Below are 18878 nucleotides of genomic sequence, written 5' to 3' on the forward strand. Positions count from 1 at the left end.
AATTCACTTAACTAAGTTTCCTTAACTCATATAATTTATCTCAGACTAAAATTAATATCGTAAAGATAATACATTGGATTTTCTCCTAATCCTGACACGAATTTCTTCTTGCCAACTTGGAATAAAAAAATTCCGGTGTATATGTAATTCATTTCCTAGTTTTTATAATAAAGCAGACAACATGGTGGCCATTTAGTTGACAGGTTAAGCAGCCTTGCCTTAAAACTACTCAGATCTCTCTATTAAAGCGTCATCCCTACCTAAAACCTTTTGCCACTGAGATTAAATACAAATACCTGCAGTATCCACTGTCTTTTAAAAGCTTTCATGTGACATACAAGGCAGGGAAAATGTGAAGGTATAACCACAACCCCCCAACATGTTATCTCAAGGCTGGCCTCTGACGAGGAACACAATTTCTTTTAAATGTAGACTTGGAATTTCCTTCCTCATTTGCTAACAGCTGAACAAAAATCACAGCACTCCTTGGAAACTGCAATGACTTATCCACAGAAAAGGCACCATGAGACCGTGTCCTCTCTCAGAAGGATGTTTTAAAAGGCAAGCAGCGCTGCCCAGCAGCATCTCGTTTATGACGGCAGGTTTTGTACCACCAGTTCTTCTCATGTATGATGTTCACTCACTCTATCACTGAGGGTATTCTTGGCATTCTTTCCTCTTTGGGTTTATTTCCCCACATTAAAAGAAAACTTCCAAGCTTTTTTTTTTTTTTTTTTTTTCCCTTTAGTGTTACAATGTCTGTGGTTTCCATTAAAACAATCAGCAAGAATAAAAGGCTGTTAAGTCAGGCTTGGCTTAAAATAACACTTGCATCAAATTAAAGAGAAAGAATCAAATTAAGTTCATGGAAAAATCTGGAAATATACCTTAATTAAAAACATTTGACTTTCTAGTTTCTTGCTGTGCAGAGAAATCTAGAATTCTCTCTATACTATTACAAGGAGACATGATCAAAAAAGAAATGGGTGGGGGGAAACCCTGAGGTCATGTTAAGCCCTCAAAACATTCTGTATATGATGGATCTCAAAACCTGGCAAACCATATATTTGACACTATAATGTAACTGCAGCATGTGGTATATATTAGAGGATAAGAACAAATAGGAACTGTATAATCTTAGTGTTTAAACGGAGGAGGGTTATCAAGCGATATAGATCATCTAAAAATAAAAAGTGACTGTAAAAGTAAAGAGAATGGAATGGGGGTGTGTATGGTGTGTGTAGGTGACGGGGCGGGGGGGGGGGTCACGAGGAAGTTACTCTGTCAGATTTGCTGTCGTATTTAAAGCTTATGAAAGGGCTACACATAGCAAACCATCCTAATGCCTTAATGCAACCCTGTGCTTTGACATCGTGTCATCCTTGATGATGCGAATGCCCTTCCATCTCAACTGCTCCTGGCCCCATGTGTCAGGGAGATTCTACTGGCCTGAGAAAGTACCAAACAAAGACGAAGCACGGGCCAAGGACACACGGCTAATCAGGTGTGTAGATGGGGGTACCCTGCATTATTTGAAATAACTGGCAAGGGAGTACGGGAAAGACTTCTGAATCTGGTGTGGGAAGGCGAGCTGAGGTTCTCAGTCGGACCACATTGCAGTTTTCAAAAATATACATCATTAGACACATTTTAAAACATATATTGCTTTTTCCACGGAACTGTGAGGCCCGCAAGGATTGTCTTCAAGTCAAGAAACTGTGCTAACGGCTTATCGCAAACCATTACCCACTTCTCATAGCAAGTACCAACTGACGCCTAAAATCATGGGAGACTCCTTAGCTGGTGAGGGTCGGGGAGGGAAAGGGAGGAGGGAGAAAAAGGACTTCCCCCACCTCTATGATTTTTTTCGATTGCTACTGGGTCTTGGTTAAAATCAAACTTGGTTAAAAGGTTAATAATAATTCATGTCCAGCTTACTATTACTCAATAACCATCAAAGTCGCTAACTCAAAACAGTGTTTTCTCGCTTATGGGATCAGAGTCATTACACTCTCTCTTGAAGACTTTATTGAATTTTACACTCAGCTTTAGCTGACTGAACAGGTCAAGCACCGTGGCTCAGAGTTCTCTTTATTCTCAGAAAGTCATCAAGCCCCCTCCAGTCTGCTAGGCTGCTAGCTGAGAAACTTGACTCAGCATGGGGTCAGGGGAGCTGACCCCACAGGAAAGGTCACATAGCTGTAAAGCCCCCTTCCCGGCCCCCTTCACTCACATGCACCAGCTGCTCCTGGGTGTCGAACTCCCGAGAACAGCCCTCCCAGTGGCAGTTTGTCTCGTAGATGACTTCAGGCTCCTGTTTGCTTTCTTCTTTGTCCCCTTCCTCCTTCACCAGGGTTGTCCCTTCAGGCTGTTCCTGAAAGGCAGGGGTGGGGAAGGGAGGAGAAAGAGAGACAAAATCAGACACGATGGGACGGCAGACAGAAGAGAAAGGGAACTCTGCTCACTATTATGTAACAACCTAAAGGGGAAAATGCGTAAATGAGTCGCTTTGCTGGACACCTGAAGCTATCACAACATTGTTCATCAACTCTACACCAATATAAGATAAAAAGTCAAAAAAAAAAAAGAGAAATGAAAAACCTGATGTAGGCTTGTCTTCCTCCGGATGCAATTTTTTGGGGGGAAAATAAAATAGAGCCCAAGTCTATCAGCTGGGTTTTGTGAATTGACGAAACCAAAGATGGAATCATTTGTGTGCATTTTTTTCAGATTTACTCAATATGCCTTCGAAGGTTGTTAGCTTGTGATTAAAGGCAATGGTCCAAAACAGAATGTCGGTAAGATACTGAGGCCAAACTTTGCTGTCCTGAATACCAAGGTGAGAACAACCTAAGATGTCATCTCTTAAAAAAAGCAATTAAACTAGGTGATGTAGTCTTTTATCCAAAAGACTGCTCTTTCGGTTAAATTCTTTTCAGCATATTAATTTGTTTATTCTCCTATGTTGGAATCCAGGGAAATGGTTTACTGCCAATTCTAATTCTGTTCTCCCTGCCACTGGAGGCTGTGAGAGGCACTGTGTGGATTTTTACAGGGATGATGTCTTCTGGGCTCACCTTCCGGTCTCCAAGCGTACACTCTCTGCCCAAGAACCATAGCATCTAAAGCTTGTCGGTAAAGTCTTTTCTAGTCTTCTAAGGCAGCTTTGCAGAAATGAAAAGACAAAGGATTTCCAGAATTCTGGGAGATGATGAGGTGTGTAAATTCGGGATCTAATCTGAGGTTAGATGGTAAAAGCTGTATACAAGTGTTTAGGCATAACCAGCAACATGCAAGAAGAAGGATGGCTCTCAGAGCCCATGACACCCATTCGTTCCATCTTCCAAGTGCTCCCTAAAAAGGAAATGTGGGCTTAAGCACTCTCAGGTTTGGGCTGAAGCAGGCTGAACATTGCAAGGTCCACATTCTGTGGACATCCAGACTCTCGTCCAACCCCCATCTCTGGGAATTATACTCATTGAGCTCCATATCAGGCCCAGGGAACCTACAAGAGAGGATTACGAGCAGAATCTACACATTCTTTTTTTTTTAAAGTAATTAATTTATGGCTGCGTTGGGTCTTCGTTGCTGCACATGGGCTTCTCTAGTTGTGGCGAGCAGGGGCTACTCTTCGTTGAGGTGTGTGGGCTTCTCATTGCGTTGGCTTCTCTTGTTGCAGAGCACAGGCTCTAGGCGCCCGGGCTTCTGTAGTTGTGGCATGCGGGCTCAGTAGTTGCGTCTCGTGGGCTCTAGAGCGCAGGCTCGGCGGTTGTGGTGCATGGGCTTAGTTGCTCCGCGGCATGTGGGATCTTCCCGGTCCAGGGCTCGAACCCATGTCCCCTGCATTGGCAGGTGGATTCTTAACCACTGCGCCACCAGGGAAGTCCGAATCTACACCTTTTTAAAATTGAGGTTTAGGATCTAAGTAACAGCAGAGACAAGATTGGAATTTTTAAACTTGTCCTTCCAGGACTTGGGGTAAAGAACAAGAATCTAAGTAGCCTTAGGTTAGGTTAGCTGTCGCTGGATCCCTCCTGGCTATGCAGGGTCTCCTGGCCAGTAGGAAGTGGCAACATAAGAAAAAATAAGAACATGATCATTATAAGGAATATCCCTGGTCTGCCCAGCTCAGGCTGAGAGCCAGGAGCTTGTAATTCTGGCCCAAGATCAAGGCCAAGGACTGAAGCCTGTTCACATCCCTGGTCAACAATAAACACATCCACCCACTTACTCCAGTTTATATCCCACAAAGCTGCCTGCGTTTTTGTGTGTCTGTTTCTGAGCTGGAGAAACGACCTGGCCTTTTGTTAAATGTGTGGGTAACGCCCAAGGCCAAGAACGCGGTAGACAAGCCAATGCTGTGAAAAGACGCCAGGCTGGAGGGAGCCAGAGCCGGCGCCTCCCTCACCTGCTGGCCCCGAGGCCCCGGGCTGGGGAGGTCTTCATCGGCTTTGATCTTGGAGCGTTTATTATGCACCAGGTCGCCAGTGCTGGTCACCGCGGACTCACTCGTGGGCTTGTTCTGCGGGTCACATTGGCAGGGACAGAAACAAAAATTAAGTTCTTATCAATGAGCAGGACCACAGCTAAAACACACAAGTCGAGAAGAGCGAGCTTCCTTGGCACTAGAATGATGACAGATATGGCTCCTATTTCCAGGTAGCAGAGTTCAGAAAATGTGTTCAAAGCCAGGATATACTGAAAAAATGGTACAAATGAACTTATTTACAAAACAGAAATAGAGTTACAGATGTAGAAAACAATCTTATAGTTACCAGGGGGGAAGCGGGGGAGGGAGGGATAAAGGGGAGATTGGGATTGACATATACACACTATTATATATAAAACAGTTAACTAATAAGAACCTACTGTATAGCAACAGGGAGCTCTACTCAGTACTCTGTAATGACCTACATGGGAAAAGAATCTAAAAAGGAGTGGATATATGTATATGTATAACTGATTCACTCTGCTGTACGGCAGAAAATAACACAACACTGTAAACCAATCATACTCCAATATATATATATTTTAAAAGCCAGGATATACATTCATGAGACAGCTCTTTGTTTTTAACTCATAAGTAGCAACTCCCTGGGCCTTTTTAAAGCTAGAGGAAAAGAGCTGGGATCCAGGCTTTAACGAACTCTAATAGTGCAGGGGAAAGGGACCAGATGACAGGAACCCACTCAGGGGATGTATTTTTACTGAACGGGCTATAGACAGCACAGGGTCAGAGGGAAGCCCGATCAAGCAGCCTGCTTTTCCACCGAGGCTAAAATGACTCTAGTGGAAGAAGCTCTCGTTTCTTGAGGAGCATACACACGGCACAGAATCTGAAGATGACAGCCCTGGGTTGGGACCACAGGCTGCAGTATGGAAGCGGTGAGGATGCCACTGGCCTGCGCGTATTCGTAGCTGATGTGGCCCCATGGCTCTCCTCTATGATTCCCAAGACAGACCAGGTCATCGAGCTGTCTCTCTCACCTGTGAGGACTCGGAAGGGCCGGAGGTGACCTGAACAGGGTTCAGAACCGTAGGGATCCCGGGAATAGGCCTCTGTGTCGGGAAAGTTGGGGCGGGGTGGATGAGCGGAGGGCTGTGTCCAAAGGCCGAGCCTAAGCTCTGCTGTCGGCTTAAGATCTGCTGATGCATATGGAGAGACACGGGTGCAGAAGGGTAGGTGAAGCTCAGGGCAGGGCTGCGGGTGGGAAACAAAGGGAAAACCATCACTGACACGGGACACAGAGACCAGCACACCTTTATACCTAGCTTTTTGTCCCCAAATCGCATCAGGGCTGTGCATTTAAATTAGAAGGTAAAAATGATCGACGAACATCTCGAAACTTCCTAGAGAAAGCTGACGGCTCAGACAGGACACGCATGGGCGTTGGAACAGACACGCAGACCTGAGATAAACTTCAGCAGAACGGAAGCAAAAGGCATCGGCTCAATAACAACTATTTATTGCAATAACAAACTTTCTATAACAAAGAGAATGGGTGACTACATGCTTTATAGTACTTTTCTCAGCTCCGCATCCCACATGTTCCCGTGCACGGAGCAATTCTTTTCATCTATGCTCACCCTGCACGCTTTCATAAGTCTCCAGATCTTATTACAAGAAGAAAGAAAATCAATTGGTTAAATGTGTTTTGAACACCATGCTTGTCATATCACTCATTTGTTTGTAAAGATGGAAAGCTTGGTTCATCCTGAATGCCACCTAAAGAATTTCCATCAGTGCCGTCTGGTTACAGAAGCTGATGGATTAACCTCTCCTGGCTGAAATCGGTGATCAATGGGGCTTTGATTGCAGAATATTCCAATGGGAGAGCATCCGCTCCCTCTTGCAGCTAAGGAGCATTAAATGTCTATTAACGCCCATTATACATGCTAATGCCTGTCACCACTTCATTATGCCGGAGTATTTCCCAGGCTACAGGAAGTTCTAAGGAAGTCACACCATCACCTAAGGATTTCTGGACTAGTAGGCAGTGCCAAATCGTCCTCTGCACCACCACAGTTTAGGAACCCAATCCTCTTAAAAGAATGAAACGCTCTTGAGGAATTTGCCGATGGCTTAAAAAAAATGCATGAAACACTGTAATGGCATTTGTGAAAATTTCTTCCTTTAAAAACACTCAGTGGGAAAAAAAAAAAAAAAAAAATATATATATATATATACGTAGGTATTCTCTCCATCGTGCTGTGTAAGGCCCAGAAAGAATCAGGGTTTCTTGCAAAGTCAAAGGTAGAATTCATGCAAATTTCCCAATCTGGTGGGTTAATTACTACTGCTGTTAAGCGCATTAACTGAGACTATAATAATTACAATAACAAAATTCAAACCATTTCAACAACTTTAAGTAATAACGCTGAAGACATACTCCCTTCATTAATGTGACTCCACGTTTTGCCCATTTGACTACAATCCATAAAAAGGTGGTTTCAATGGGATTACATTACTATTATTCCTACGGAGAACCTTGCACTACAATAGCTTGCCCATTTAAGACTGAATATCATTAAGAATACCCTAGGAGAATTTCGCAGGGCTTGGAGGAACTTTCATTCTGTATTGTATTTCTTTAATAAAGGAGAGCAGAAACCTGGTGAAAACAGTCATTGTTCACAGTAAGTTAGGGAGAAATCACTAATAATATTCTGTTTCTGCAGCGCTATAGTTTCTGCCAGTGTTTCGGAAAGCAACCATGAATGATTACAGCAAGACTTAGCTAAGGTAGCTGTGTGGATGATTGATAGGGCGTTAATCAAAAGATGCATATCTGCCTCAGAATTTGTTCACAAGCTTTCTTCTAATAGCTGATTTCATGTTCACTGAGCTCTATGCCAGTTTGTCCAATTTATTTTTTGGTGTACAAGCCATTCATCAAAAAACACAATGATTTAACCCACCCCCCCTCCTTTCCTTTTGGTGAATGGGTATTACTAAGTGTAACTACCTTATTCTGTTCATTAAAAAAACAAAGGAAAACTAAAAGACCCCACTACACACATATTTATAATGTGATATGGACTTTGCACAAACCTCCATGCATCTTTCCTGAGTTTCATGAGCTTGAACGAGCAGGTGGGCTTGGGAAGGGGGCCCCTTGGGTCATGTACACCTCTCATTCTGGGGGGCCTAATATTGGGGGGCTCAAAAAAGTCAGGACCCAATTAAGAAGCCAGACCGTTCGAGAAAACGTTTCACAAGGCAGAAAATGCCCTCAGTTTTGTATGTAATGCAATTTACAAATGTTAATAGCCAGACAGAGTAGGTCGATTTTTACTTTTAAAAATATGTAGAAGACAAAAGGAAGGACCAGCTTTGGTGCTGCAGCCCCCGTCCCCAGGTGCAAAGTCTCTGACCTCAGATGCAGGAGAGGCTGCGACAGCTTTCAACCCATGTGGGTAACATCCCCTTTTGGGGCTGCGTTTTCGCTGGTCAAACCAGGGGACAGGAATAAACCTTCCCTAAAATCCATGTCAACTATCAGATTCCAAAGGATATGAGAACATACAGGATGGACCAGCGATTTTTAGCAGTCCCTGATTATTCATAAGGAGGGACTGCTAAGGGAAACCCTCTCTCCTCTGCGTGCAAAGAGCTGGGCAACAGTGGACACAGGGGAAGACCTCGTGTCACCCCACAAGAGCGGGCACTGCCGTCAGCTCCTGGAAGGAAGGCTGCTTGCTCTGGATTACAAAGCCTATGCATGGAAAGAACCTCCGAGAACTTCCCACCGGTGGTGGGGGGGGCCAGGGGATCGGGGCCACCATCCCCTGCTCTCTGACCCCAAGTGAGCTGTCTTCCTAAGCTCCGCATCCCGGTACTTGCTGTGTCTTTCCAGAAGCCAGCCTAGCTGCTTCCTTCTGGTCACTCAAATTCCAGCTTAGATGTCACCTCCTCAGACACAGGGGCCTCCTAAGCCTGAGGCCCCCATCAAAATAGGCCCCCTCTGCAGCTCCTCACCCCATGATGCTCTGCTGTTTGACACTTGTATTCTCACTGCAGGATGAGGCTCTCTGAAACCATATTCTCTCCCTCCCTCTGCAATGGAAGGTCTAGGGGATCTGGGCTCTGGTCTGTCTTGTCCCCCACTGACCCCTGGTGCCCGGAACACTGCCTGGCACGGGGCAGCCCCTCGAGATGAGTCAGTGAGTGACCGAACCACCCCCATTAGGTATGAGTTTCTTGCTGCTGCTGCAACACATCACCACAAACTTCGTTGTTTTAAAACAAAATACGCTTGCCACCTTAGAGCTCCAGAGGTCAGAATTCTCAGATGGGTGGGCAGGACTGCGTTTCTCTGGAAATCCCTGGCACCTGGCCTCTTCCCGCTTCTAGAGGCTGCTTCCATCCGAGGTTCACGGTCCCACCTCAACCCAACCTCCTCCTCTGATTCCCTGTTAACTCCAACACCCTCCTGCCTCCCTTTTATAAGGACCCTTGTGACTATACTAGGGCCACCTGATCATCTCCTCATCTCAAAACCCTTAACTGGACACCAGCGATTACCTACTGCATGATTCCACTGGCAAGTTCAAAACTGGGGAAAACTGGGCCACACACTGTAAGTTCAGATGTGTTAAAGTCTACGTGGTAACCTCTGGAGGTAACCTTTGGTGTCCAGCTTCTTTGGTCACAATTGTGTTTGTGATATCTTTTCATGTTGCTGCATTTAGTTGAGCTCCAATCATTTCCTTTGCTGAATAGTATCTTAGAGTCTAAGTATAGCACGCTTGCTATGTACGCTCCTTATATGTTCTATGCGCGTTCTTTTGCTGCATCTCAGGGTGTTGTGGTTTGCTATTACACACAAAGCTGCTACGAAGACTATTAAAAAAACAAATACACAAACAAAAACTCTTAACTGAATCACAGCTACGCAATTCTTTTGGCCCTGTAAGGTGATATATTCACAGGTTCCAGGGAGTAAGATGTGGACATCTTTGGGGGCCATTATTCTGCATACCGAACTCAGAACAGTCACTTCAAAGAAAAGCAATTTGACAACGTGTTTATAAAACAGTACAAAGGTAGTAACAGTACAAAGGTCCTCTGTGCATTTTTATAGAACTTCAGCTGCTGAGGACAGACTGCTGGTTGACAGAGGTCAGAATTTTCTCTGAAAAGTAAATTCTCTTTTTAGAAGCCCTGAAAAAAAATCTTCCTAAACAGTTCATGTATTCGTTCCATAATTTCCTAGAAATACAAAGTATTGACATTGTTGAAAAATTTTATACATCGCTTCTGTCTCCTCTCAAGAAGGACACAGTCGGGCTTCCCTGGTGGCGCAGTGGTTGAGAATCCGCCTGCCAATACAGGGGACGTGGGTTTGTGCCCGGGTCCGGGAAGATCCCACGTGCCGCGGAGCAGCTAGGCCCGTGAGCCATGGCCGCTGAGCCTGCGCTCCGCAACGGGAGAGGCCACAACAGTGAGAGGCCCGCGTACAGCAAAAAAAAAAAAAAAAAAAGACGGACACAGTCTAGTCTAAAACATGGTCCACCTGAGCTTTATGACCTCAAAGCCTTTACATTTCTGCTCACCCTGTTCTTTTCTCTGGATCAACTGAAGAGCAATTAAGTTTATGTTCTGATTTTTGAATTCTCTTCACTCAACATTTAATCAAGTATAATTAAAAAATTTTTTATAGCATTTACTTCTCTTCTAGATGACTACATGAGAGATGGGATAATTAAAAACACACATTTATAAGAATGTGACTTGCAACTGTTAATCTATATTTAATCGATAAGATCGCTAGAAAGTGTCAGATGGCCCAGATCTTCCCAAGCAATGTGCTAACACAGTCACCCAAAAGTAAGTGTTAGGGAGGAAAGGAAAAAGAAGTGCCAAGGTGATAGAGTCTGAGGAATACAGCCCCGGGGTTCCCTGGAACTGTTTAATACTTGAATGTGTGTTCCAAATGTCCCACCCCAGATACGGTTCATAGCAACATTTGGAGATTTTAGAGACTAGCGTTCCCCACAGAACACTTGGAGAAACAGTCTTCTAGGACAACAGTGAGAACAGGTCTGCAATAACCTATATGGGAAAAAATCTGAAAATGAACAAATATATGTATACGTATAACCGAATCACTGTGCTGTCCACCTGAAACTAACAACATTGTAAATCAACTATACTCCAGTAAAATTTTTGAAAAATTATAAAAGGAAGAAAAAAGAAAGCCAGAATAAATTAATTCAAATGTTAATCTGTCCTGTATTTTTCTAAAAAGCAGAAAATGAGAAAAATGTGGATTTTCGATCTCTGACTATAGTGTGTGTGGTGTCCTCACCCACCAAGTATAATTTTTACCCATCAAAACCGATTTACGGCTACTGAAGTCTTCGTTTTATAAAATACCTTAAAGGAGCACTCGTTCCATGGTAGGCAGTGACTCGGGGACCGAACTCTAAATAAGGATAACTACTGAGGTCAATTTCCCTTTTATTCTTTGCTCTGAGCTGAGTTAAAATGATCAGCAAATCGCTGAGTGGAAACTATTTCTTCTATTTTCCAAAAATGTAATGTTAAAATTTCCAAAGTCTGAATCGTTAAGAAAGTTTTGATGTATTTATTCTCCATCACAAATCCAAAGTAACGTTTTGTCAATACACTTTTCAAACTGGGGCCAAATTTTGCAAACCGGGTCTTATTTCTGAATATTGCAGTAAATAGCCCAGTAACCCCTCCCTTATCTGGAACTCTTCTGTCTGGGAATCTCAACAACTATGCTCAATCTGGTTGAAATCTGGGGTGTAATTAGAAAGACAGGATGTTAAACAACTGAAATAAACATCATAATATGTTTAACTGAATAACTGAATCAATTTTCTATACAGCAGTAATTAACACAATTGTAAATCAAATATACTTCAATAAAAAAATTTTTTTAAATAAAAAATAAATATCGTAAAATCCACACACTCATTCATTAATTCAACAATTTTAGCTGAGTACTTTCTACAGATCCCTTTTATATATCCAAAGAATAAAATAATTATTTGTAACTGGAAAGTTACAAATTATACAAATGTATACAAATTATACAAATGTATAATCAATACATACAACTTTGAGATCCATAATCATGCTTGACTTTCACAACAAACATTATTTTTTTCACACCAAGGAAGTGATGTGTGTCAACATTTGTACAGAACCTCTCTGATCAATCTGTAAATTCACATTTAATTATAGAAATGCTATATTAGTGGGGGACACTAAAAGTTCATACTGTAGAAGATCATTTGTTAAGATGTATTCAACCCTATTATACATACAGGCATTTCAAAGTCATTAATATTCAAGTCAAAAAGATAAAAACCAATTAAAATAGCATGCGAGACAAGCCTGAAATGTATTTTAAAAACACTTCAGGAACTCTGCATATGGTGGAGGGTGAGAGGATGGGGGATGGGCTGGATAACTTAATACCAGCACAACAAATAAAGCAGCATGATGTGGGCCGCTGTAGTCCTTCATACTGGGAGGGCAGATAGAGCCAATTACAACATTGAAGAGATCTGTTTCTAACTAAAAGTGAATGTAAAAAAACTGGGGGGAATTCCCCGGCGGTCCAGCAGTTAGGACTCTGCGCTTCCACTGCAGGGGGCACGGGTTCCATCCCTGGTCAGGAAACTAAGATCCCACATGCCGTTCAGCATGGCCAAAAAAGAAAAAAATAAATCGGAAGTATAAGAAAGATGGCAAGAGGATGAATCACCCAGCCACCGCATGCTTACAGGTAAAAGTTTCTATTTTACTGTTGAATGACGTCAATCCACATGGCATTTACCCATTTTCAAAAAAAAAAAAAAAAAATCATAGTTTTTCCTTAGAGCTGCATGGAACATCTCCTTCCACTGAGTCTCAGTGCCGGGGTTTCTCTGTGCTAATGTGGGAAAGGACGAGGGAGGTTGCCGGGAACGCAGCCGAAAGGCTCACCATCAGTTTCCAGGTTCACCTCTGGAAACCCTCCCTGACCTGGGGGACCAGGCATGGAGCTGGGCTGGCCTGAGACTGATGCGAGAATCAAACCAGAGCAGAGCCCTGACATGGGTGGTCACAGGAAGGCCTGAGTCACAAAGGCACCATCTCTTACCCAAAGTGAAGAGGAGAGAAGAGTATGTGGCAGCTATAGGCTCTTAGGAAATGTTTTAAATGGAAAATCAATGCTAACGACCTATACACACATTTTTTTTTCAACTGCCCTGGTTGGTCAGTTTTCTTCAGATGTGAATTTTTAAGACTTCCTTAAAAGAAACTCATGTGATGCTTTTATAATGTATTTCTTCAGGTCGGGCATTGGGATTAAGAAACTTCATGCTGCAGTCTAAATGTCCATCAACAAACGAATAAATAAAGAATAGGTGGTATATATATACAATGGGACGCTACTCAGCAATGAAGGAGAATGAAATAATACCGTTTGCAGCAACATGGATGGACCTACAGATTATCACACTAGGTGAAGTAAGTCAGAGAGAGACAAATATCATATGATATCACTTATATGTGGGATCTAAAACATGCTGACACAAATGAACGTATCTACGGAACAGAAACAGACTCACAGGCATAGAGAACAAATTTATGGTTGCCAAATGGGATAGCAGGAAGGGGGCAGGGGACAGATAAATTAGGAGTTTAGGATTAACATGTACACCCCACTATATATAAAAGAGGTAAACAAGGCCCTACTACATAACACAGGGAACTATACTCAATAACTTGTAATAACCTATAATGCGGCTTCCCTGGTGTCTGCCTGCCGATGCGGGGGACGCGGGTTCGTGCCCCGGTCCGGGAAGATCCCACATGCCGTGCAGCGGCTGGGCCCGTGAGCCATGGCCGCTAAGCCTGCGCGTCTGGAGCCTGTGCTCCGCAACGGGAGAGGCCACAGTGGTGAGACGCCCACGTACCACAAAAAAAAAAAAAAAAAAAAAAATTCTAACCTATAATGGAAAAGAATCTGAAAAAGAATATATATACACAGATGTATAACTGAATCACTTTGCTGTACACTTGAAACTAACACAACATTGTAAATTAACTACACTTTGATAAAAGAGAAAAAAAAAACCTTCACGTTGCAGTTAACCCAGTTTTCTATAGGCTGACGAATCCAAAGACGCTATTTCCTTTTCAGTGTCCCATCTCTCCTGTTTCTTGTTCATGAAACCAGTACTGGAGGTGGAGTCAGGCAACAGTCCACACTGTAACATGGGGGCCCCCAAATTTCAGAAACTGGCTTCAAGGAAAGAGAGAGGAAGGGGGAGAAGGAGGCATCTAATCAAAACCAACTTTGTGGTTACTTTGTGGTTGTCATACTAATGAGGTCGTCCACTTTCTGGTTCCAGCTGCGGAATTTACTGTACCACAGCTGCCATTCAAAGGAAGAACAATTCTTCCCAGTTTTGCAGAGAACAGGCCAACAGCCATTATCATCTGTATACATGTCGGTATAGGGACACACAGGCATGCACGTGCTTCTATTTGAAAGTAAAAAAGTAAAGCTTCCACGTCCATCCATAAAAGCCCCCCGGGGCAAGTTCATTGGAAAACCCAGCAGCCTCGGAAGAAGTAATGAGCCCATGCATAAAGACCCACACGCTCACAAAATGAGTTAAGTATCATCCCAATGTTTACACCGAGGCATATGCACTCTTTCAACATTGCTTTGGACAAAAATACATTAGGCTTTATAGGATGCAAGAGTCCTAAAAGGCTTTAGAAGCTGGGTTGCCACTAAACAGCCAAACAGACAAAACCTCCAAGAACATATATAGCAGTAACACACTCTCCAGTGAGATTTGGCCTGAAGCACCCAAATCGTGTAACTGGTCAGCCATGTAGACATGGTCAGAAAAAGCATCACCAACGTTTTAAAAACATCGCCAGACATTATTATATGCCTCTTATAAACAGCATTTCCTTCCAATCCTTTTAGTCGTACCTCCCACTGGAGGATTTTTAAGAGAGAAGGAAATAAGGGGAACAGGAGAGGAAATTCAGTTAGACCTGGCAGTTTCGCCCACGTAAGCAGTTGAGCGCCTTTGATTCAGCCCGTGAAACTCCCCGGTCCTTAAAACAATGCAGCCTCACCGGGGCCTTGAAGGCTTCCTATGGTTCTGGGATCAGCGGTCCACCCTGCTCATGATCTGGCCCTGCCCACCTCCAACCTGTGCTGATTGGAGGCCTTTCCCTTCCGTGAGTTCCGTGAGGACAGGAATCGTGTCTCTCATTCATCTTTGCAGCCCTCATGTCCTGCACAGCAACCAGCACACAGTTGAGTACGCAGTCAAATATTTGCGAAATGAAGGAGTCACGGATTAAATGGAAGACTACCTCAAACCAATGGCCACACCTGGAAGTAAATGAAAACTATCCTTTTTAGTGAGGATTCATTATTTTCACTGATTCTAGGGGAAGGGAATGTTGTCTCGTAGTTTTTAGAAGATGCAGTCAGAGAGTTTCAAGGACCCTGGTCATTTGGCTGTGGATTCATCTATTCTTTGATGTTTCCCACTCAAGTCATCTCGTGTTGTTTGTCTGACACGAATGAGTTGACTCATGGCAGGTAACAGCGCAGAGTCAAGCTGCTGTGGAGGCTGAGGTGATTCCTACCATTCTCAGGAAGTGGCACTGGACCTGCCAGATGCATCCTTACTCCGGGGCCTGATGTCTGGGAGGGCTGATGCTGTGCAGAAGAAAAGACCCCTGCTCTCTGGTCACCGGGCAGAGCTGGTCAGTGCCAGCCACAGAAAACACGCACTGATTTGTGAAGCTGTGCTCTGGGCACTCAGCTCTCATCTTCATTGAGATGTCTGTCCTGGCCGAACCAGACCTGAAACTACTAAGGATATGAAGCCATCTTCATTTTCGCCGTTAAACCCAAAATGAGAAAGCTGTAACTGGTGGGTTAGGAATGAATAGATTACTCATTTCTTCGTTCCCTTTACTTTTGCTAGGAGATGGAAGATGAGGGTCAGTTGAAGCACCTTCTCCTCCGATGGGAGCTCGATTTCTAGGGGGAGGTATTAGCAGAGGTCAAAGTATTTCTAATTTAACGCCATTACCTGAATATTTATAATACTAGCCTTAACCAGGGAGGCTGGGGCTTAACAGGCTGTATGTGATAAGTGTGAATCAGCTAGTCTTAGACAGGAGTCTTCAGGGTGATGGAGAAGTTAAAACTTTTTGAGACAGTTAACTATTTCACAACATCCTTTTAAGTGCATGGAGTTATTTTTTTGAATGATGTCCTCAGTTATGACATTAAAAAGATTTTGCTATACATTTGGACAATATGTTTTAATAAGTTAGCCATAATCAAGTACTATGTTTTAAGATGTAGCTAGGCTTTTGTGAATAAATATGTGCTTTATATGGAATTCTTATAGCAGTCTGAATTATTAAGTAAATACATAAACATAAGAACCATATACAAACTGAAGATGGACATTTGCTTTTTTATCCCTTTATTTTGTGCCCATCCCTCTGTATCTCCATATAACTATCAACCTATGGATACACGATATACTACCCATATACACTATAACCTTCTGAAAGCCAGCATTATTCATCCACCACATGGAAACTTCCTTTTAATAAGGAGGGCGATTAGAATTCTAATGGCTCATTAAAGAGCTCCTTCATTTATTCACTCCAGAAATACTTGTCGAGTGGTATCAAGGTGACAGGGCACAGATGTTGTGAGCTGGGAAGTGTGGCCACGAACAAAACGTACACAGTCCTAGACCTTCTGGAATTTGTATTCTAGTAGAGACAGACACATAGCAACTACCAGATGAGCAAGTAAATGGGAGAATTTCGAACAGTGGTCCCTACTATTACCAGCCTCTTAGAGAATAGCATTTGAACTGGGATACACGCGTGAAGGAGATTTTTTTAGAAAACTGAATGTGTGTCATTACACACTGAAAAACATCTTTAGAAACTGAGCCCGTTACTGTGCGCACTGACAACACGAGAAGCAGAGTAGGGTTAGAAAACACGTAAGTGTGCAAGTCAAACGTGTCTGCGGCAAACTAAAAAGCAAGGAATTGGAGGGCTGGTCCTCTTGCAAAACCCTCCGTGCTGATACATACAACAAGAATAACACCACGCTTTCCAAACCTGCTGTCAGATGAAAACAGTGAGCGCTTCTCGTGCCTGCCGTGTCCCTGGGTACAAAGCGGAGATGAGATGCACTCCTGTATCTTTCCCTCTTGAGAAAGTTACCCTTTGTAGATTTCTTCATGCTGCTTCCTTTCCCGTCAGCCACCGGCCCTACCACTTACTGAGGAGTCCTCCAGTCGGTCTTCAGATTTCACAAAGCGAAACTTGGAACAGAGCAAGTGAAGCACTAACGCTACTCCGGCTAAAGGACTGGCAGGTGGTGCTGGTCGTAATTCTTCTAATTATTGTATTGTTCCAGCAAGCCGATCTCATCTTGGGTTATCTGTATTACTTTATATGCATCAGAAGCTACATCTTATCCTAGCACACAGGGGCTGTGTATTGAAGAATGAGAGGTCAGATTGCAAGAGAGAAGACAGACTGGTGAGGCGCTGAAGGGAAGAAAGAACTGTGTGCCCGACGGCCCTGGTCACCTGACTGCAAACGGGTCTCCTGGGGCCTGACTGGACTTAGGAATCTCTGTTTCCAGCTCAAATGAGAATAATCAGATCTGTGGTAGCTCCTCGGAGGCAGGGGACAACGATTATTCCAAGTCAGGATACTGACAGTCTCTCAAGGACTGGTACTAGATTACCTGGGAAAGGTGAGGAGATGAGGAAACGGGTGAAGATGCCAGGGTAAGAAAAAAGACAGCACTGAGACTATCTGTGTACCGCTTTCGAATCTAAGTCCTGTAGAGGCTCTGAAAAGTCACGGTAGCTGGGCAGAGAGCAGAAGGGAAGAAAAAACGCTCACAAAGTGATTCTGTGTGAATATCATTCCTGTGAATTTCACTGTGGACCTCATTTCCACCACTTTGATGCTATGACTTCTAGTCGAGCCACATAATAATGATATGATTTCAGCAAACTGAGATAAGGTCGATGGCGATCTATGAGCCCAGGGAAATCTGCCAGGAGTGCAGAACAGCCAGGCCATGGTTTGGAGATGGGCGTACTTCCTCGGAGCCAGACTGGGGTGATCACATTGTGGGTAGCATGGCCAGGCCCCGGTAGCTCATCCTCTGGATGGACCACCAGGGGTAGTTCTCCTGCGGCTCTGCCCGTGGGCAGGGGTCTTCATCCAGGCCCTGCCCATACACACCAGCTTTAGTAAAAGGTACCCCTTTCCTCTACAGTGGCTGTCTTGTCTGTAGTTTACAAATGTGAAGACTGAATTTCAGAGCCTACAGGCAAGTAAGGTCTGCACAGCTGGTGGCAAAGCTGGAATCTGACTACAGTTTTGCCCGACTCCAAAGCCTACCTTCGTGTCTACATCGGCTAATCCTGAAACAATCCCCGCTGTAAGTACGGACTGCTATCATACAATCAGAGTTATTTGCTCTGTTCCGTGTTTCCACACTTTCCTGACCATATTAAAAGACAGATGCTGAAGAAAACGACATCATATCAAATTGGGGATTTATAATATTTAAACTTTAACTTGCCTGCCAAGGAGGATTGTTGATAGCTGAACAAGCAAAGAATTAAAACCGTAATGGAAACATTAAGGACAAAAAATAATGGTATTCATCATTTCTAGTAAATATGGTATGTGACTATTGCTAACACAGTTTTTCTTTTTCTGGACTGTTAGGGTTTCCCTAATATGTATATTCATCATGGAAGACCCATCAATTCCTTTAGACTTAAAACCCTTCGGTCCCCTTTTCTTTCTTCCTCCCAATGCACACTTTTCCCCCATGAGACAAGACTCACGTCTGGTCTTTTTTCTCTTTTTTGGTCATGTCTCACGGTCTGTGGGACCTCAGTTCCCCAACCAGGAATCGAACCCACACCCCCTGCAGTGGAAGTGTGGAGTCCTAACCACTGGACCGCCAGGCAAGTCCCACTTCTGTTTTTTTTTTTTATTTCTGTCCCTGTCCTTGTAAGTGTGCCCAAATCAGGTACAAAGTTGGTTTTCCTTCTAGGGAACTATAACTAGTAAGAAGATAAAAAGATTGCCATTACTCACTGTCTCTAGGAAGGGGATTTCATTCCTGAATAACTACGATTTCTCTAAATGGGCTGCTAACTGATGTCTGCAAAATAATTCTTTTCGGCTCAATAATTGGCTCTGGAACTCGTCGTAGTGAAATGTGACCTACATCTGCATCCCGGGTCCTCCCCGGTGTCCTGCTGCAATCCTTCCTTGTAGGTAGTCAGTACCGCAAACGCAA

The 18878-nt window shown here is 43.6% G+C and overlaps 1 protein-coding gene across 2 annotated transcripts in view; it reads right to left on the minus strand.

Annotated features, from left to right (window-relative positions):
- The window catches only part of GLI3 (GLI family zinc finger 3), a 269151-nt gene that overhangs the window by 60228 nt on the left and 190045 nt on the right, over positions 1 to 18878 (minus strand). For both annotated transcript variants that reach the window (XM_089917837.1, XM_022593050.3), the window contains 3 exons: positions 5488 to 5701; positions 4409 to 4522; positions 2234 to 2374 (listed from right to left, as the gene is read on the minus strand). In XM_089917837.1, coding sequence (XP_089773963.1) covers positions 2234 to 2374; positions 4409 to 4522; positions 5488 to 5701 — 469 coding nt within the window. The remainder of the gene's footprint in view (positions 1 to 2233; positions 2375 to 4408; positions 4523 to 5487; positions 5702 to 18878) is intronic.

The sequence above is a fragment of the Delphinapterus leucas genome, chromosome 9 (genome assembly GCF_059928025.1).
Source record: "Delphinapterus leucas isolate spDelLeu-1000000601 "Yukka" chromosome 9, BTC_Dleu_Yukka2, whole genome shotgun sequence".
Classification (NCBI taxonomy): Eukaryota; Metazoa; Chordata; class Mammalia; order Artiodactyla; family Monodontidae; genus Delphinapterus; species Delphinapterus leucas.